At 44.3% G+C, this 21,350-nt stretch overlaps 2 protein-coding genes across 2 annotated transcripts in view; both read left to right on the top strand.

The window, feature by feature from the left end:
• Window positions 1-4,892: 4,892 nt before the first annotated feature.
• Window positions 4,893-7,521, top strand: GPR61 (G protein-coupled receptor 61). The gene has a single exon (XM_019919184.3). The coding sequence runs from the start codon at window positions 5,451-5,453 to the stop codon at window positions 6,804-6,806; it is 1,356 nt and encodes a 451-aa protein (XP_019774743.1). The 5' UTR covers window positions 4,893-5,450; the 3' UTR covers window positions 6,807-7,521.
• A 3,497-nt stretch (window positions 7,522-11,018) lies between these two features.
• GNAI3 (G protein subunit alpha i3) overlaps window positions 11,019-21,350 on the top strand; it is a 39,166-nt gene continuing 28,834 nt past the window's right edge. The window contains exon 1 of the mRNA XM_033862362.2: window positions 11,019-11,249. Within this exon, the coding sequence (XP_033718253.1) occupies window positions 11,132-11,249 (118 nt within the window). The 5' untranslated portion in view covers window positions 11,019-11,131. The remainder of the gene's footprint in view (window positions 11,250-21,350) is intronic.

Genomic DNA, 21,350 nt, shown 5'->3' with positions numbered 1-21,350 from the left:
CAATTCCAGAATTCCCTTTCTTCCCTTTTAGAGACAGAGGGAGTTCCCGTATAGGTGAGTCTCAGGGAAGAGGGCTCTGGAGTAGATATTATGCCTGAATTCCTTGTCTAGGCTCATGGCTCTGCCATGCGTGGCTTTGGGCAATCTCTTGACCTCTCTGGGCCTCACAAACGTGGGTGCCTTGGCCTGTAGGATGTCTTACAGCTCTACAATGTTAGGATCCTATCCTTGGGTGTCAGTCCTAATCCTGGGGGAGCTGTTTTCTTTAAGATTTTTTTTTTTGCGATACACGGGCCTCTCACCGTTGTGGCCGCTCCCGTTGCGGAGCACAGGCTCCGGACACGCAGGCTCAGAGGCCATGGCTCACGGGCCCAGCCGCTCCACGGCATGTGGGATCCTCCCGGACCGGGGCACGAACCCGTGTCCCCTGAATCGGCAGGCGGACTCTCAACCACTGCGCCACCAGGGAAGCCCGGAGCTGTTTTCTTCATAGTTGGTGGGAAGCTATGCCCCTTCATTTCACCTCCAAAGACTCATCACCTGGCCTTGGACCTTCTGCCGATAATGTTCCCCAGCTCTGCTCAGTTCCGCAGATCCCGCAGATCCCACAGATCCAGACCAATCAGAGCCTTCCTGAGTACCTGCCTCCCACTCTGCCTTCAGGGAGCAGTGCGGTGCTGGTACCACAAGGTGGCTTATGAGGATGTTGGATTCCCCCATCTCCACCAGCTCTCTCAGCCCCACACCACATAAACATACAATCTAAGAAGACAATAGGAAGGCACTTTTTGAGGGGCAAGTGCAGGGTTAGGACAAGGCCCTTAGCTCCTCTTCAAACCCGACAGCCACTCCTGAACCTGTCCTCGCTATACATGCGGCAGCTTCCGAAGGAGCCAAACCTTGGGCCACGCCCTCGAGCCATGGCCCCTGCCAGACCTGACCCTAGTGCCCTGTACCTGTACTGACTGGCCTGCTACAAAAGCACCTTGGTTCTGATGTCACAGAACCATGCAGTGTCAGGGCTGTCAGGAGCCTTTAGGGATCATCTGTCCTATATTCTTTTTGAACAGATAAGAAACTAAGATCAGAAATGGCAAGTGACTGGCCCAAGGTCACACAGTTAGTAACTGCCAGAGCCAGGCCTTAAACCTGGGTTTTCTGACTCTGAGTGCTCTTTTTATGTCATCAGGCTGGCCAGGAGGGTCTCCCCCACCTGCCATCACCTGACCCCAACAGGTTTTTGAGTTACCACTCCAGAAGCCTGAGAGGACGGGGAGGGGCTGGGCCCACTCCTGGGCGCCTTGCCTGGGGGCACTGGTGCCTGGCTCCTGGCTGCAGAAGTGGCTCCAAGGGGCTGGGTGGGAAGCAGGAGGCCATTAGGACCCAGAAGCTCTCAGCGCATCCTGCTCTGCCGGCTGCCTCTCACTGATCACTGCAGTGGTTCAGGCTTCAGCAGCCTTGGAGAAGCATCAGCTGAGAGGAGCTATCACATGGGAGCCGGGAGCTGCTCAGCAAAGGTAGGAGTTGCCGACTAGGCCAGGAATGGGGGCCAGACCCAGGCCTGGTGGTGAATGCTGAGGTACTGTACAGAAGGGTACAGCCCATCCTACCTTACAGTGGGCAGTTTTGTCAGGGGATGGGCCCCCAGGTATCCCGAAGGCAATATTGGGGTGTGGGTACCTCTGAAGCCTAGAGATGGGGATTGATCTGCTGCCAGCAGGAGTACCCACATCCTGCAGGCAGACAGGGTTCCTCATCTATCTTGCTCTATGTCATAGAAATGGGTCCCCTTCATCCTAGGAATGAATCCTTTGGCATCCAGGCTGACTGGCAACTCTGTGTCCTGGGCGTCGGCAACTCTCCTAGGGAGAGGTGCTGTAGCCCCCTGAAAATCTCTCCTGGCTTAGGAGGGGCACGCTCTTCTCTGAAGGGAGGCCAGTCTCGGGTCCTTGGGATGGAGGCTCTGCATCTAAGAAACAGGTGTATGTGAATCCCAACACTTCTGTGGCCTTGGGCTGGGCACTTATGTACATCTTGCATCCTGAGACACGGCTGTTTGTAACTTGACCATACCCCTGCTAGAGGCCCAGACCCCAGATCCTCGGGTGGCAAAGCCTTCCAGGTACTGAGAAGTCCTAGAGGTGAGGGAAGCGTTGCTGGAAGGGAGCAGAGGGAGGACAAGAGTGTCCGAGAAGGCATGATGATATGAGCTAGGAATGGAGTGAGGCTCCCTGGGCTTCCCCTGTGAAACCGTTACCCACAGCCCTCTCAGGCTTTACCCTGGTTCATCAGTGAGGAAGTGCTGGGGAGCAGGTATATTGGCTCTTCTGTTAGGAGGTAAATGGGAATACTGGAATTTAGGGGTCAGTGCAGAGATACTGGCAAGGCTGAGGGGGTGAAAAGGAGAAATGTCCAATGCCTTCTTGCCTAGGGCTCCATCATGGCTGCACAGCACCCCTCCATCTCCACGTGGAAACCATGTCTGCTTCCTGCAGTCTGGGACCCTGGGTAAGCCCTGCTGGCAGACACTTGATGTCCATGCAGACATGGTGGGCCTTGACTCATTTAGCTTCCAGGGCCTCAGAGTCATGTCTTCTGGGCCCCACTCCCAGGTAGAAGGAATGCGGGAGTCATGGCATAGAGAGTAAGGGGCAATGTTGCCTCCCCTGGTGTTTCGTTCCACATTTTTTTCTGGCAGATTGTCTTATGAGAAGGGTCTGCATTTCTGGGCCCTGTCTTCACCTTCTCTGCAGACCCAGTGGCTATGTGACATGTGCTGTCTCTTATCCCCGGGGAGAGGCACGTCTCTAGGTAGTTGTTCAAAGTTAGGGCTGCTTCAAGTCCAGGAGCCCAAGTTACTCGTTCCAGAAGACAGGCCCCTGGGTGGCACACAACTGATGGACTGAGTGTTCTTGGAGTATGTCCTAGGGGGCAGAGATTCAACTGATCAATTTGAGTTTGATTCAGGTCACAAAATTGTACTGAGCACCTATCGTATGCATGGCATGCTGGAAGTTAAATTAGTGCAAGGTTGGTGGTAATGCCAAAAGCCAAGGTGATTGTAAGGCTGTAGCAATGGAGGGGCAAGAGGACCCATCTGCCCCAAGTGGGCCCCTTTACTGCAGTCAGAGAAATGATGCGTTTTTAACTGAGCAGCCACCTGGCCCTCCATAGCCCGGGAACTCACTGAGCCATCAAATGTTGTCATATATGGGAACCTTAGAGGTTGTCCAGTTCAAACCTCCCATTTTACAGATTAGGAAACTGACCCAGGAAACTTCTGGCTTGTCTGCAGAAAGCCCATCGGACTTGGCATGTCCACAGTTTGCCTCTAATTTTGATACATTAGTACATTATGTTGAGGGAATCTGGACTTCAAGAATGGCATATGGAAATCAAAAAAAAATTAAAATTATATCTGACCCTTGAACAATGTGGGGGTTAGTGGCGCTGACCCGTTGAGCAGTGGAAAATCCAGGTATAATCTATAGTTGGCCTTCCGTCTTGCAATTCTTCTGAATCTGCAGTTCCACATCTGCAGATTCAACCTACTGCTGATGGGCTCCTGGAGTACTGCAGTATTTACTACTGAAAAAAATCTGCGTGTAAATGGACTCCTACAATTCAAACTCATGTTGTTCAAGGGTCAACTGTACATTGAGCAACTTATTTCAATTCTGTGCAAACTCAGCATGGATAATGAGACACGTAAAACAGCTTTGAGCAGGAGAAATGAGAGACACTGAACACTCAAGACTCCGCCCCTTGCCAGTTTCTTCCAGTTTTCCTCTCTGCTTTATGCTCACCCACCTCCACCCCTCCATACCTCTTACACAGATGCCTACTCCTCCCTCCTTGTTCTGGGACTGTGGTAACAGTCCAGGAATAGGAGGGTTTTAGCCAGGGGTCCTGTGATGATCTGCTCCAATGACCCAAGATCCAGGGCCCTGGGAAGTGGGAGGTTAGGAGCAGCTCCTCTCCCACCTGTGGGGGAACAGTGACCTTGGGAAGTTAATGAGTGGGTGGAGAAGGGCAGCTTTCCTATGAATTACGCCCTTCTGGCTTTGGGAGCAGTGGAGTCCGGATGAGCTGAGCTCCCAGTTTCCCTCTACCTGGGATGTTTTGTTTTCACTGGTCCTTCTCAACACTCCCAAAGTGGCAGCTCTTTGTCTTGGGGATGGTGATGTCCAAGCACACCAATGCACAGTCCTTCCCCCTTTCAGGTAATCTCTGTCTAGTGGTGAGAGACATTTTTAGAGACGGTTCAAATTCAACAACTATTTACTGAATGTCTGTTATGTTGCAGCCACCGTGGAGGGCACCATCAAACACAGTATGGCACAGTGGGCTGGAGTACTGGCTCGGGAGCCAGGCCTCCTGGGTGCGTACCTGGACCTTGCTACTTACTAGCTGTGTGACCTTTGGTAAGTTACTTTATCTTTGCAAGCCCCAGTTTTATCGATTGCAAAATGGGGATAAGAATAACATCTACCTCATAGGGTTGCATAAGGATTAAAATGAGTTAATAGGGGCTTCCCTGTGGCGCAGTGGTTGAGAGTCCGCCTGCCGATGCAGAGGACACGGGTTCGTGCCCTGGTCCAGGAAGATCCCACATGCCGCGGAGTGGCTAGGCCCGTGAGCCATGGCCTCTGAGCCTGCCGTGTCCGGAGCCTGTGCTCCGCAACGGGAGAGGCCATAATAGTGAGAGGCCCGTGTACCACCAAAAAAAAGAAAAAAGAGTTAATATACGTAGAGTGCTTAGAACAGGGCCTGGTATGTGGAAAGCACCATAGACATGTTACTACTTATTATTAGCATTTTTATTAATAAATCCTGCAGCATCTTCCAAACAGTTGTGAAGTAGGTATTATTCCCTTCATTTTACAGATGCCTTTATGAGGAAACTGAAGTTCAGAAGAGTTAGTAGCTCCCAGACCTAGGACTAGAAACCTGATCTCGTGCTCCTTCTCCTCGACAGCTGCTGCCATTCTGAGGAGACAAGAAATCAGGAAATTTACATAAGCAACCTTAAAACTGGGCACTATCCCAGAGCTCAGCAGGACCCTGGGAAAGGGAGACAGAGGATTTAGAGTCCCTGGATAACAGTTCTTGAAAGGGGAGAAGGGTGTGGAGAAGAGAGGAAAGGAGCAGGAGACCACTCAGAAGACGGAGTGTTGAGTGGGTGAGGCTCCTGCATCTCTCACGCTCCTGCTTTCTTGCAGTCACCAAGGTGGACCCGGAGCTGCCTCCTGAGCCCTCAGTCCCCGGCCTTGAGGGCTGGCAACAAGAGCCTGCCCGAGAGGCTCCAGCAGGAGGCACTCTCTCCCCACCCCAACCCGCACACACAAAATTGGGAAGCCTGGGCCTGGGCTCGCCATCCCAGGGTCACTGGACTAGGATGGGGGATGGGCCTGTGACAGGAGGTGCCCTGGGTGTCCTCTTTCGGCCCCATGGAGTCCTCCCCCATCCCCCCGTCATCAGGGAACTCTTCCACTCTGGGGAGGGTCCCTCAAACCCCAGGTCCCTCTACTGCCAGTGGGGTCCCGGAGGTAGGGCTGCGGGACGTGGCTTCAGAATCTGTGGCCCTCTTCTTCATGCTCCTGCTGGACTTGACCGCTGTGGCTGGCAATGCTGCTGTGATGGCTGTTATCGCCAAGACACCCGCCCTTCGAAAGTTTGTCTTTGTCTTCCACCTCTGCCTGGTGGACCTGCTGGCTGCCCTGACCCTCATGCCCCTGGCCATGCTGTCCAGCTCCGCCCTCTTTGACCGTGACCTCTTTGGGGAGGTTGCCTGCCGCCTCTACTTGTTCCTGAGCGTATGCTTTGTTAGCCTGGCCATTCTCTCGGTGTCGGCCATCAACGTGGAGCGCTACTATTATGTGGTCCACCCCATGCGCTACGAGGTGCGCATGACGCTGGGGCTGGTGGCCTCTGTTCTGGTGGGTGTGTGGGTAAAGGCCTTGGCCATGGCTTCTGTGCCGGTGTTGGGAAGGGTCTCCCTGGAGGAGGGAGCTCCCCGTGTTCCCCCAGGCTGCTCACTCCAATGGAGCCACAGTGCCTACTGCCAGCTTTTTGTGGTGGTCTTTGCTGTCCTTTACTTCTTGTTGCCCCTGCTCCTCATCCTAGTGGTCTACTGCAGCATGTTCCGAGTAGCCCGAGTGGCTGCCATGCAGCACGGACCGCTGCCCACGTGGATGGAGAACCCCCGGCAACGCTCCGAGTCTCTCAGCAGCCGCTCCACCATGGTCACCAGCTCGGGGGCCCCCCAGACCACCCCGCACCGGACGTTTGGGGGAGGGAAGGCAGCAGTGGTCCTCCTGGCTGTAGGGGGACAGTTCCTGCTCTGTTGGTTGCCCTACTTTTCTTTTCACCTCTACGTCGCCCTGAGTGCTCAGCCCATTTTGACCGGGCAGGTCGAGAATGTGGTGACCTGGATTGGCTACTTCTGCTTCACTTCCAACCCTTTCTTCTATGGATGTCTCAATCGGCAGATCCGGGGGGAGCTGAGCAAGCAGTTTGTCTGCTTCTTCAAGCAGGCACCGGAGGAGGAGCTGAGGCTGCCTAGCCGGGAGGGCTCCATTGAGGAGAACTTCCTGCAGTTTCTTCAGGGCACTGGCTGTCCCACGGAGTCCTGGGTTTCCCGACCTGTACCCAGCCCCAAGCAGGAGCCGCCTGCTGTTGACTTTCGAATCCCCGGCCAGATAGCTGAGGAGACCTCTGAGTTCCTGGAGCAACAACTCACCAGCGACATCATCGTGTCGGACAGCTACCTCCGTCCTGCCCCCTCACCACGACTGGAGTCCTGATGGGCTGCTGGACACTTGGAGGGAGATGGGGCTGGGGGCCGGTTAGGACCGCAAGGAACTCCTTGTGGGATCACCTTTTCCCAGCTAGCTGGGGCTGGGGGTCTCTGCACACAGCTTTCGCTTAGTGTTTTCTGAGTCAGGAACAGAGCCAACTGGATGGATATGCGGCAAAAGCCTTGGACATGGCTGTGAGCCTTGACAACTGGGGGAGGGAACCTGGTGAGATGGTGACGAGAATAAAGGGTCAAGAAGGTGAGATGATGCCTCTCAACCAATGAACTTTCCATGACTCAGGAAGCAGGGAAACTATAAGGGTAGGAGTTGGAAGATATAGGGCAGCAGACCAGGCTTGGAGTTATTCTGGGGACCCTTTAGGACCTTTCATTTTTCAGTGTAATTGTCCAGGGAAGAAATTGCACTCAAGCAAGGTAAGAAAATGACCCATGTCTTCTCATTTCCTTGCTAGGTTTAAAAACAACTAAATTACAGCCAAGTGTTTCCTTTGAGTTAATAGATTTTTTTTTCTAGTTTTAAACCTGAGGTTTCCTTAAAGCGAGAGGACCAGCTGGGTATATTCCTTTCTTGAGTTTGGCCAAACAAGGGGAAATAGCAATCAGGGAACACAGAGTAGAATAGAGGACAGCTGACTGCAGCTCTCTCTCTCCCACCCTCCAGGAACAGCCGTTCTGTTGTATTTTTCAGTTTCTCTTTTGGACATGGGAGATCAAGTTTGGGGCTTGATCTTAAAAGAGGCAAGAATAAAGCAGGATGGTTTTTCTCTTTGTCTTTTAGGATGAAGAAGTGGAAAGATTGGGGGTTGGATGGCTGAAGGTGGGGGTTAGCATTTGAATCGCTAAGGTGGTTGGATACAGAGAGGCCTGTAGTAACCCAGACCAATAATACTGTAAATCTTTTTTTTCCAGAGCTGGCCTCCCTGATCTCTCTCCTCATGGCAGTGACCCATCGCCAGCCCTCTGGACAATCGGGTACAAGAGACTAAGGTTGGGAATGGGAAAGGTGGGGTTTCCATGGTTCATTAAATGCCTCCCTACTCCCATTCATCGCTCTCAAAATTAGCTTCAGTGACAAAGACTTAAATCTCTCTCCTATCTGCAGCCCTGGGTTGGAGAGGGGGCACGGTAGTTGGGCTCAGCTGTTCACTGATTGAGACTGTAGGAACTGTGTTGGGTGGTCTTGGTGGTGGTATATTCAAGGGAGGGGGAATAATCGCAAACTGGACAGGACACCCATCTAGGACTACCCGTCCGTCCACTTCCCTCAATTCAATCAGGTCACATTAGAGAGTTGAGGCAGGACCACATGGTGGTGTGATCTGTATTTGAACAAATTCCTGGCTTGACTGAGCATCAAAGAGGAAGATGGCTTGGTGGGAGTGGGACAGTTTCCCCTCTGAACAGTTAATAAATAATTTTTATTATAAAAAGTTATGCTGATATCAACATTGACTCCTTCAGTTCAACTCAGTGCATGATAGTTGAATACCCTATTCTCTGGGACTCACACAGAGGATTTGGAGTCACTGCCTTCAAGGAGTTCACAGCCTAATTTGATCAGGTACCCTGTATTTTGACAGAGCATTTACATATGGTAAAGCACCATGGAATGTGTTAAGAGAAATATATTGAGGAATATGTTCATGGTTCTAACTTCTGAGAGTTCAGCCTATTGCAGCAAGATGCCTATATGGAGGCTTCCTGCAGATTGAAAAGTCTGGGGGCTGTAGATGAAACTCTAGTTGAAGAAAATAATTTATTACATGAAACTGGGCAGCTTCTCCTCCTCAGATCTAGGAAATTTTCCAGGTTTCTGTCTTCCTACCACTAGACTTACTCTAGTCCAGTGCTTATTACATTGAGGAAATCCCTTAGATGATATATACATCGAGGAGAGTCTTTTGCGATTGAAATGCATGTTCTCCTCCTCTCTCTCCTCCTTCTAAAGATAAATTCATAAGGGAGGAATCTCATTCCTAGATAGGGTGAAAACTTCTTCCGAACACCACTGATGAGCTAGCCGACCCTAAACATTGCCAGCAGGTGGCAGTGTGAGTCCAGTGGAGCTAGGAAAGATGAGTGCAGGTGGGGAGGGAGGGGGGGACACTAAACACTGCCTGGCAGCCATTTTGTTAACTTATTTTGCCTTTTGTTTGACTTTGCCCTCCAACTCTTCCTTCACATACATCAAAGGAGAAAATCTTAAGTACAAGAATATGGCAAATTCAGGCTGAAGTTCCCTGACACTGTGATCTCACTGGTGTTTATTACAGAATTTGACATATGCTGGTTCATTTGCCATTTATTTTTCCCAGAGTGGATCATGAAGGAAATAAAATTTTCTCTTCTATTATGCTGAGAACTTTCCCAACAATTTGTCATGACCCCCTTCCAGGGGTTTTCTAATCACCAGGATCACTTGGTAAAGTTCTATATGTAATTCTTAGCTGTGAAAGCCATTCCTGGACAAAATTTGACCTCTAAATCCACTGAAGAAATCAACAGGTTGAGAAAACCGTGCTCTCAAGTTATTTTTTTCCTGCACCCTGGTGGTGTTGGGGTAACTTTCAATCCTAGATGAAAACCTTCTGTTGTCAGGTCACCCAGGTAACATCTTATAGTAGCATGGTAGAAAAGGAGTGAATTTGGAGTCAGATCTACTTACTCACTGTGTGAACTTGGGAAAGATGCTTAATTTCTCTGAGCCTATCTCCTCATCTGTAAAAATGGGGATAATATTAACCTACCTCACAGGGTTGTTGTGAGGAATAAAAGAGATGACACATGGAAGCACCTAGCCATACCTGGCAAATAGGTACTCAATAAATATTGGTTTTTCTTCCCTTTCCTCTTGCCCTTTTTCCCCGTAAGTATTGATTATGGGAAAGCAGTCCCTTTTATTCTAACGGTCACTTGGAAAAGAGTAGGAGACTTCGAACTTTAAAGAACTGGCAATAATAAATTATGGTGGATGAGGCTGTTTAAGGTGGCTCTCAAGAAATTCCTCTAATGATCATCCATCACCATATAGACCTTTCTGTTTGGACCGTATATTCTAAGGTTTAGGTTCTATTGGGGAGATAATATTTAATCGTAGGGAAGGGTTTTGGGGGCTACAAGAGTTCCCCTCCCTAGAATATATGGTGAGAGTATTTGTGGGGCTATTTGGAAGTAAAGGTAATTTAGGGCTACTTTCACCTTAGTATCCAGGATTATGAGTAAAAAGGCTATCAGTCTGGGGCTTTTATAGGTGATTTATCAACTTTCAGGTGATGCTATGGCTGAGAGGCAAATTTTACCAGAACTTTCCTTTTCATGTGGTACAACAGGTAATTTTAATAGGAGATTCACAGGATGCACTGGTTGTTTTAGGGTGTGGAACTTTGGTTGACTAAACCTGGTACAAGTCCTAAGCCCTTAACGCAGGACGATATGTGAGCGCTAAAACTGGCTTATGTTGGGGAAAGACAGCATGGAAATTTTATGGAGAAACTACACTCTTACCTTTCAAGTAAAGTAAGATCCGTTAGCGATTTCAAGTGACCCTTTACCAACGTAGTGGCTGGGCAACTCTCTAGTTCACTGGGTACATTTTGAGAGCAGGAGGCGGTGGGCCAGAGGAGAGATCAGAAAGGGATAGATAAAGTCCCAGGCATGGTCGGTCTTACTAATTTCAGATGTAGAGCGTGGCCAGGGCCCAGACTCTGTAATTCTCATCCTATAGATCTGGCTGAGACAACTCCGGCCGAGAAAGTGTCCTACACTTGGGCAGAGGCCCCGGATCTCCACAGCCAGAGTCCAGCTGGGTTTTCTGGCCAGTGAGAAATTCCCAGCAGAGATTTCCTTGTGGGCTGCGGCCTTTTATTTGGGAATTCCTATCCCCCACGTCAATCTGAAGCCGCCTGTGTGACCTCGGGAGGGTGTCTTGAGCCGGAGAAGCCAGTCCCTGGTTTTTCCACACTTATCCAAATAAGGCAGCCGAAAAGGTGAAAGGGGACTAAGGTCGAGCGGCGCCCGGCGAGATCGACAGGGCAGCCCTACACCACGGAACGACCGCTTGACCTGCTCGTTCCTCTCTTCGTTCTCCCGTTCCCGGTTGTTCCTCCTTTACCCTAGCCAGACAGGGCCGAGAAGTAACGGCCGCGGGCGTTGCCGGAAGTGTCGTAAAACGCCGGATATCCGGTTTCTCTGGGCGCTCAGGGAGCTGACGGAGAGGGCCGCCGCCCAACAGTAGACGCTGTCTCCGCCGGCCCAGCCGCGGTCTCCGGTGTGTGAGTGAGCCCGGGCCTGGTCCCCTCTCCCTCCGCCGCCATGGGCTGCACTTTGAGCGCCGAAGACAAGGCGGCGGTGGAGCGAAGCAAGATGATCGACCGCAACTTGCGGGAGGACGGGGAGAAAGCGGCCAAAGAAGTGAAGCTGCTGCTACTCGGTGAGGGGCTGGGGGCGGGGCTGGCGGGGTGTTCCCGAGGGCCCAGGCACTTGGGAGTCCTGGGCGGGGGGGTCAGGCCGGGCCGGAGGAGAGGACCCCAAAGGATCTGGAGGGCGTGACGGACGTGGGGCGGGGTGTGGGGGGTTGGTGGCTGAGGCCGGAGGGCGTGATGAGGGGGTGGCGTTTTGGGGTGGTAGGAATTAGGCTGGAGAGAGGGTGTGCCTCCATGCTGGAATTGGGTTCAGCGAAGAGAGCTTGAAAGTGTGGTCCAGTAGGACATTGAGACTGTATTAGGAATATGGGAAAAGCTCATAAAGGAAGAGCTGATGTTAGGGAAGGTTTTGCAAGGGAGGGGTTGGAGTGAGTTGGTAGCGAGGACGGGAGAGTGTGTTGGGCTTGTATAATGGCTTGTGAGTTTGGAGCGTGGTGGTATTTTATGACAGGTTAGAGTTAGGAGGCTTGAATAATTAATATAAATAGAGAGGGGGGCAGGGACAGAGTGGTCACATAGGATCTTGTCATTTATTAGAGAGTGGGCATTTTGAACTATCGGTAAGGTGGAGGAACTCTGGGTTATCCAGGAGCAGGAAGATGTGTGGTTGAGATAAATGACAAGTTCTCAGGTGTAAAGGAAAAGAGTTTGGGTGCAGAAGCTGTGTGTACTTATCCATCTTTTTCTATTATTTTTATTCTCTTAAGGTTTTATAACTCCTTTCCTTGTTTTTATAAAGTGGGAGGTTGTGTGAGCTGAGGAGATTTAAGGACTTGCTGGTTTGAGGTTTGTGGCATAAGATGTGATGATAATAGATTACACAGTGGGAGTTGCTGAATAGTTGCTAGGGATGATGTGCAGTGGGACTGCAGTTATCTTAGGATAAGATAAATATTGGACATATTTACTGTAAAAGGTGTGACAGTGACAGATTTCTGGTGAGCTGTTCTTTTTTTTTTTTTAATATTGGCTTCAGGAATTACTTTTATTTTACCTGACATTTGTTTTAAGTAGCTTTTATGTACAGTCAGATGCATTTTACTCAGCATGGTTAGTTTTAGAATTTTTGAGAGACTGGTTTCTAGAGGCTCAGTAAATCACATAAAGTACCCTGGCATCAGCTTACCAAAAGATCAAGCCACATTTCTTCACCTTTAGTATTTTCTAGGGATCTGTCAGGGAAGACTAAATAAGAGTAATGGTTTCTGTAAGCAATAGAACTTTACTTTTTAAAACAAGTGATTTTTGGGAAAAAGAAGTTGCTTTAGGAGAAGTGCCAAATTTTTATGGTGTAAAGCTCCAGAGGACACAATGCACCGCCATAACCCAGGGTTTATTTTGTACTCCAGGGTGTTCTGGGTGGCCATGCTAGTCTTTTCATATTAACATGTTTGATGGTTTGTAGATTGCAGAAGCCCTGGTAACAGCTTTTTGGATAAAGAGGGAAAGTTATGCGTTGGAGCTTGAGCTTTCAGTTTGAATACCCGATCTTACAGAACATATGAAATAAAATTGAAATTCCAGACTGCCACTCTCCGTATAACAGTATCATTTGTGAATGAGCGTGGTCCCTGGTACATAGTAGGTGCTTCTTAAATATATACTGTTAACCAGCATGTGCCAGCTAATGTTGGACATTGCTCCTTGGGGCCTTTCAGATGTTTGATATAAACCAAAATACTCAAGGCATTAGCATTGTCTTGATTGATTAGTTATGAAAGTAAAGGTGTATTTTCATCTTCTGTGGTTATTTTGATTTACATTCGTCATTAGAGATCCCCTCAGGACATTAGCCTATTGTGATACAGGACTTTATAAATAGTGCATTTAATTAAAAACAAAATTAAACACATGATCACTTAGGGAACTTCAAAAGCAGTAAGTAAAAACATTTGCTTTTACTTTTCATCAATTTCATTGTTTTAAGTAAGATTTTTTTATATTCTTGAGCAAGTTAAATCAACAAATTCAAATAGGTGGCAGAGAGAGATGTTCTTGCTTGAACCATAACAACACACTTATGAAATTAAAGTTATTTTCCTTGCTATTTCTGTAAGCAAAATACACCCATCACTGTATACAAATAATTTTCTTTTTGCTGTCGAATACCTCCTTTGATGTACATGCAAGTCATTTTTACCTCATCACTGTAAAACTATCAAACTTGGTCTAAGTTGAGATCTATTTACTTACTTTTGGGTTTCCTGGCACATAATAGGTGTTCTTTAAATATTACTGTATTTCCTTCCTTGCGGGGATGTAATTTAGCATAGTGATTAACAACATGGGCTCTGAAGTCAGACAGTTTCAAATTCTAATTTCCAGTTACCAACTATAACCTTGGAAAGTTGTTTACTCAATTTCTCTCTGCCTCAGTTTCCTCATCTTTAAAATGGAGAAAACAGAGGTACTTCATAGGATTGCTCTGAGGATTAAATATGATTATAATGTGAAGTAGAACACAGTCTGGCACAAAATATTAGTGTAATGAATATTAGCCACCATTGTTATTATTATATCAAAATGAATGTTACAGATTAAAGGTACTATAGAAATTCAGATTAGTTAAGGAAGAATGCAGTATTATAATTCTTTGGTTACCTTTGGTTTAAATTTCTTTTAGATGTGTTATTGAGAAGCTCTTGATATACCAAATTAGTGTTTAATCATAATATTGTACAGAAAAACAAAACTATGTTATGCAGGGCTTCCTAACCAGAGTGTAGTGCATAGGAAGGCATACAGTGTGCTGTTTGCAAATGTTTTATGGTTTTGAAATTTTAAATCATTTTTATGATTTTTAAATCATTTTATGATTAACTTTTCAAAATTTTACAGCAGTTGGAATATTTGAACATTTTTGATATGATTCCATCAGTAAAGTCTGAATTTGGCAATTGAAAATATTTGATTTGGAAGGTTTATACCAATTAGTATTTAATATCATCTGTAATATTTTGTATTTTATTTTTCATGTCATAATTTTATAATATTAAGAAAATATGTATTATTTTCACCAAGTCCCTCCAGCTTACCTCAGTAAGCTTTACAAGTATTACCATTTTCAGCATGCGACATTATGTGACCAAAGTTGGGAATCACTGGGATAATGCATAAGAGTACTGCTTTTGGAGTCTCATAAAACTGAATTCAATTCCCACCTCCATTTACTAGCTGTGACACCCAGAGCATGTAACTTAAACATATGAGTCTTAATTTTCACATATATAAAGTGGGGATGTGATGCTTACTTCAGAAGATCAAATGAGATAATGTATGTAAAATACGTAGCAGATAAATATTCACTAAGTGGTGACTTCTGTCATTACAATGATGTTTGGAAAACTTATCATTTTAGCTACTTTTTTAAAGGGTGTTTCAGACAGATATTTGATTATTTTTCAAATATTAATGTACCCTTTTCAAAGATCTTCAAGGAATTTTAATATAACTGTTTTGTGGTAAAAGGAATTAAACATTATCATTTAGTTTTGTAAGTTATTGAATGATCTACTCCTATGCTATCTCTGTCTATCCATTTCTTGATAGTTCCCCTTAGCAGATCTTGAGAAAACATTGTTATACAAAATGAAGTTAATGCTTTGTTCTTTAGGATTTTGCTGGTAGTGGTATGGCAAAGATTAAGTTGTGGGCTTCCCTGGTGGCGCAGTGGTTGAGAGTCCGCCTGCCGATGCAGGGGACACGGGTTCGTGCCCCGGTCTGGGAGGATCCCACGTGCTGCGGAGCAGCTGGGTCCATGAACCATGGCTGCTGAGCCTGCGCGTCCAGAGCCTGTGCTCCGCAGCGGGAGAGGCCACATTAGTGAGAGGCCTGCATACCGCAAAAAAAAAAAAAAATTAAGTTGCATGCAGAGAATTGGAATCATCTAATTCACTTAAACCCTATATTTTATATTTGATTATTTACATTTAAATATCTGCATGTTACTGGCGGAATATGCTTGTTATTGAAAATCAGACTGTCCTTTGATAAATATGCTATTATATTGTCATAAGATGATATCCTTTCTTTATAATGTTTGCTATTTATTTGGCTTGAGATTCCTGGACAGTTATTAGATTTCTTGTGGGGATGCATCTCGTGCCTGGGCAAAAGAAACTGGCATAAAAAACAGAAATTCACAGTGCAAAAATAGGTTTGTTTCTTATAAGCACTTATTATTCTTTGTGTCTTTTATTTGCATTCATCACTTCTGCAGTCTGAAAGTGTGGTATCCTTTTCAGGAATTATAGTATTGTAATCTTGCTTGAGTATGCTAATTATGTAGTAAGTACAGGGATGACCATAGAGTTGGGTGCTTAGTACTTAGTAGATTTGACAGGACATGTAACTTTTTAATCAGGGCTGCAACTGTGTTTCTTTAAAAATTTTAGACTATTGAATGTATTTGCACTATTACAAAAAGTCTTTTAGTTTTGGAGCAGTGGTGTCTGATAAAAGTAGTTTGTTCTTTTAGAGAAGTTAGGTAGAACCTCAACTTTATCCCTCCCCCGTGGTGCTGAGCTGCTTCATCCTCTAGTTGCTTGGAAATGAAAAGGGAGTGGTTGAGTCTCTACAGATATTTCCTCTTTTTTTCTGAACCCTGTCTCTTCTTTCGCAGTTTCTTCCACATCATGCCTTTAAAAAAAAACAACCTGGGGTGTGTGTACCCCTTAGGGCTTCAGAAGATCCATGAACTTTCTAAAATTTTTAGCGAAATTTGTGGTTACATGTGTTTTTCTGGAGAGAAGAGCCATATTTTTCATCAAGTTCTTCTTCCATGGTACTGCCTAACCTCCTTAAAGTCCTTCATCTTTGGACCAGGAAAATCAGTAGCTGGGCAAAAATGGAACATTCAGAATGAAAAAGAAAAAGAAAAAACCTAGACGTTGTGAAAAGTCTTTTACGTCTTTTCTCTAAAAGTTTTTTCCTTGGAATTTTTGAGAAAACTGTTTTCTGTACTTGAGATGGCTCCTCTTTCTCCAGTTCCCCCAGTGACGCTTGCCTCAAGTCAATATATCCAGTACAGAACTTGCCTCCCCTCCTCACTTCTCTCCCCCAAATCCACCTGTTGTGAACTTTTGTGTTCCGGCATTGTCATTCTCAAAATCATCTACACTGAAAACTGAACTCGTTTTTTTAACTCCTGGCTTGCTCTCATCCATATAACCAGTCAGTTGCCAAGTGCTATGACTCAGTTGTTACCAGATTTTTGTATTTCATGGGCCAGTAAAATTAATTTTTTTGTTGTTGACTGACTTAGGATTCTGACATTTTATTTTTCTTAGTAAATACATTTAAAAAATATCCCAAGGTCCATCTATTATTTCTATTTTAGTTCCCTTTCCTCCATGAAACCTTTTTTTTTTTTTTTTTCATGAAACCTTTTTGATGTTCTGAATTGGATATGATCTGTCCCTCTTTTTGAAACCTCATAGTACTGTTTATGCTTACTGTTTACCATATATTATGGTTATTTGTATACTTAGCAGCTCCTCACTATATATGGTCCTTGAGGGCCAAGAGAACTAGGTATTTCTTTCTTTTTTTTTTTTTTTTTTTTTTTTTTTTTTTTCGGTACGCGGGCCTCTCACTGTTGTGGCCTCTCCCGTTGCGGAGCACAGGCACCGGACGTGCAGGCTCAGCGGCCATGGCTCACGGGCCCAGCCGCTCCGCGGGCATGTGGTGTCTTCCCGGACCAAGCACGAATCCGTGTCCCCTGCATCGGCAGGCGGACTCTCAACCACTGCGCCACCAGGGAAGCCCAGAACTAGGTATTTCTTATCTTTATATCTGCTGCAGCACCTAAGATAATGCTAAGGTGTTTTGCCTGAAAGGAATAGAAATTCATACTTCTTCCAGTCAAGGAAGGCTTTGTTGAAAGGACACAGTAGGCACCTTCATAGGCATCAGACAAGGATAGATAAGAAATGCAATACAACCAGGTTGCATGCACATGGAATGTAGTACATGTCCCCTCCCCCCATTTCTCCTAGAGTAGACTGGTCACTTGCTCTGCTTTGTTGGTAAGTCACCTCTTCAGAACAGCTTTCTCTGTTCACGGGACTTCTTTGCCCCTACTCCCCTTCCCCCAGTCTTCAACTTTGACTTACTCTCATACCTCTGGCTCTCACACTGCCTAACCTGGTAGTTCAGGCACTTCATGTCATCTGACTCAGGTTCCCAGGATTCGCATTCCAGGTTCCTGGGAAAGAATATCAGATTGGCCCATCCTTGTCAGGTGCCTACCGCAGTCTAGTCTATTGTGGTGGGAATATGGCAGGGCTGTGGGGTATCATGAGTTTCATAAGGCTGACCCTTTCAGGGACTAGGTGGGTCAAGTTCTCAATTTAAAAGGCATGGCTAGAAAGTTAATGTTTAATAGATGACAGTGCCTACCACCTAGTAGACACTCACTGGATATAAGTTGAAAATAATGGAATGAGATGGAAATATTGAAGAACTAAACATATCATTGCTTTAGTTTTTCTTTAATTCACAAGAGCATGCCTGCTAATTCTCAACATTAAGTTGTCATTTTGTATGGTTGGGAGATGTAATTAAATTCAACTTGAGGTAGGTGCAGGATTTTAAACTCCCATTATCAATGCATCCAACTCAGAATAGTTAATGTTACCTGATTTTAATTACCTTCGATTTTAATTCAGGAATTAATTTTCTTAAATGCATATAATCAGTTCAGGGTCTATGTTTCATTGTCCCTGCTTTTTTCCGGTTAATTTCCCCCCCTATTATTTTTATGAGCACCAGAAAATTGTCCAGAGCTAAGGGAAGAGGTAAAATGGACCATTTTGCTCCTTGTTAATAACGTTGCTTAGAGGTTTTTGTTAGGGAGTAGGTAAAAACATTTGGCAAAGAGATTGCTCATAGCTTTTAGTTATCCATGCTGTGTCTTCTCCTGTTTAGTTTAGTTTTGTTTTATTGCGGGGTGGGGCTTGTCGGGGGAAATGGGGAGGAAGAGATGTTTTAAGTATTCAAGAGCTAGAATATTAGCAGTAAAGACCAAAAAATTTAAACATGGGTCTCATAAGAATTGTCTAGAGCAGTGGACACTAAATTTGTTCAGATTACTGAAATTTGTTTTAAAATTTGTTTTGTAGTCAACAGAATACAGTAGACTAGCACTAATAAAATCCATCTATTTGAACTAGTAACTCAATTCAGAAATAGGAGATACCATGTAATGTAGGGCAAAGAGCAGAGACTGAAAACTGGGAGAGCAGTCCTAATTTCTGAGCTTCATTTTCCTTTTTCTGTACAATGAGGTCTGACCTCAGGGGTCCCTTGTCTGTGAAGTTAATATTATCAACTAGATGGAATATTTTAGCAAGTTATAAAGCGGGCTATTTTTGTGTTATTTCTCTTGTTCTTGAGTTTGATTGAAAGTAGTTTAACTTAATAAACCTGTTTAGGAAGATAGTTAAAAACTGAAGTTAAAAACCTGAAAGACATAAATTCACAAAGTACCCTTATGTAAATGTTCAAGAGAATATAAAGAAGTTCTTCTAGTATTTGATTTCTCCACCAATTTTAATGATCTTCACTTTGGTACAATTCTTTATCAGTGCTGAGCAAGTTAGAGTTATCTTTAGGCCTTTATCTATCCAGGCTATCCTTTTACCTCCTTGGTAATCATGTATATCGTTTCTGTAATTCAGGCTGCTTGAACTGAATAACATTGTGTTAGGATCACTGTTTAATTGTTCTAGTTTTGGTGCAATGCTGTATGTAAATGAAATATACTATTTTCGATGTTTTGCTATTAGGTGGTAACAGAAATGAACATATCTGGTAAGAACCAAGCAAACAAAAGATACCAAAAAGACCAAATTTGTTTGACTTGTACCTGAATAATGGCCTAGGTGATCTTAGAAACAATTTTCAGGAGGGTATAGTCTTTTTTTTTTTTCTTCTTCTTTTTTCTTTTTGGCTGCGCCGCATGGCTTGCAGGATCTTAGTTCCCCAACCAGGGATTGAACCCAGGCCCTCGGCAGTGAAAGCACGGAGTCCTAACCGCTGGACCACCAGGGAATTCCCGGATATAGTCTTTAGACATGAATTTCCTTTGATTTCTAAGTTAGACTTGGAAGATACTTAAAATTTAAGACTGTTAAGGATTAGCTGAGATGTTATTGTATGCATTGTTCCATTACTATTTTGCTGCTATAGTCATCAGTCTAATTTTCGAATGGGTAAATGTTTTAACATTCCTACAAAAGTCTTAGTTTTTTGGATAATGTTAGTATTTTACATCTCAAAAAGTTTTTGTCGCTTAACTTAAAAGTAGATCGTATTCTAAATTTTTTCTAGCTGCTCATGTAAATCTACAGCTGGCATGTCAGGCATCTCTCACCAGGATTAAAATATGCACTATTTGTATATTTAAATTGTTCTTGTATCTCCTGCTTTTATTCATGTGGCCTGGTGTTAACACTTATTACACTGGTGATTTAGGGACCATTTAAATCAGACCTCTTTAAAATTGGCAAGGTAGCTGGATTCTTGTCATATTGTAATTAATCTTCCTGTAGTGGTTGATTGTGCAACCTATTTACACTGGGTCAGATACTCAAAATTTCCTTTATTCTTTCAAGTTGGCTTTGAAAACTAAAATAGTATTCCATTGCATTCTAAGAACTAACGAAAAGGTTACATTGTATTTGGATTTCTGTTTTAGCCATGTATTGATATCCCTAGTTTTTATGTTTTTATTTAATGGATAGTGTTGTATATTATGATATGATCTTGGAACTTACCAGTATGATTTTAGAATCATTAAGTTTAAAATATTTTAAAATCAGTTGAGAAACAGCAAAACTCCTCCTTAGTCACTGCTCTTGAGCTAATGTGGAAATGAATTTTGCCCACGACTTTGGAAGTTATATTTTACAAATTACTATAAATTATAGAAGGATTGTTTTAGAATGAGATACCTTTAATAGAACATTTCCCCCGCTATCTCCTGCAGTTAGAACATGGGAATCATTAACTTCAAAACAGGGCTCTGTTTGAAGTAATGATATAAATACTATAATGATTTATGTAGATAATGTAGTTCTGATGTATGGGATATGATAGCACAGTCTTAACTTTTCTATGCAGGTTATTTCAATATTGAGTTATTTATTTCTGAAAATAAAAATTGAACTACTTCAGTTTAATGATGTAAATCTTTTCACTATTTTGCAATATTAATAAATCCTGACATGTTTTGGTTCATTTCAGATTATTAAAAATAATTTCCTTCCTTTCTCTACTTCTAAGAAGAGAAGTATATTTCTTATTCTTTTATTTTTGTTATTATGGTTGCAGTTAAAATCCACATTCATGTTCTCATTGGTATTTGTAGTTCTTTCAACTTTTTCTAGACTACTTAAAAGTTTTTTAGTAAGCTTTTTGTTTTGGAATAATTTTAGATTTGTAGGAAAGCCGCAAAAATAATGCATGGAGTTCCTGTATACTGTTCACCTGATTTCCCTTAGTGTTGATGTGTTACATAGCTGTGGTGTATTTGTCAGTACTAAGAGATTAATATTGGTGCATTAATGTTAACTAAATTTCACACTTTATTTGAATTTCAGCAGTTTTTCCATTAATGTTCTTTTTCTGCTCCGGGATCTAATCCAGGACACTGCATTGCATTTAGTCAAAGCCACTTTTTATTAAGCTTTTTGGTTTTCAGTGTTCAGAAGGAGGCTCATTTATTGACTTATTTATGATTAGGTATCTCTGGTTGTCTTATATGTACACAGGTACTTTCCTAGCCTGGAAGTATAAATGAGAAATAGACAAAACTTTTAAGCAGTTCAATTGTGGAGATATACAAGTAAACAATGGTAATGGAATGTGGTTACAGAAAGAGTAGCTAGTTTTGGAAGGAGGAAGAGAAGGAAGAGACATATCAGGGAAGTCCTCCCAGAGGAGGTAACATTTGAGATGGACCTCGAGGGATAAATAGGAACTCTTAAGGCAGAGACTGGAGAGAAGCATATCCAGACAGAGGGAATAGTATGTACAAAGACTCAGAACTATGAGTGAGCAAATAGATTTGCCCTGGAATAAAGGGTTGGCATGGGAGGAGTGTAGGA

The sequence above is a fragment of the Tursiops truncatus genome, chromosome 1 (genome assembly GCF_011762595.2).
Source record: "Tursiops truncatus isolate mTurTru1 chromosome 1, mTurTru1.mat.Y, whole genome shotgun sequence".
Taxonomy (NCBI): Eukaryota; Metazoa; Chordata; class Mammalia; order Artiodactyla; family Delphinidae; genus Tursiops; species Tursiops truncatus.
This window is presented reverse-complemented; position numbering and strand designations above follow the sequence as displayed.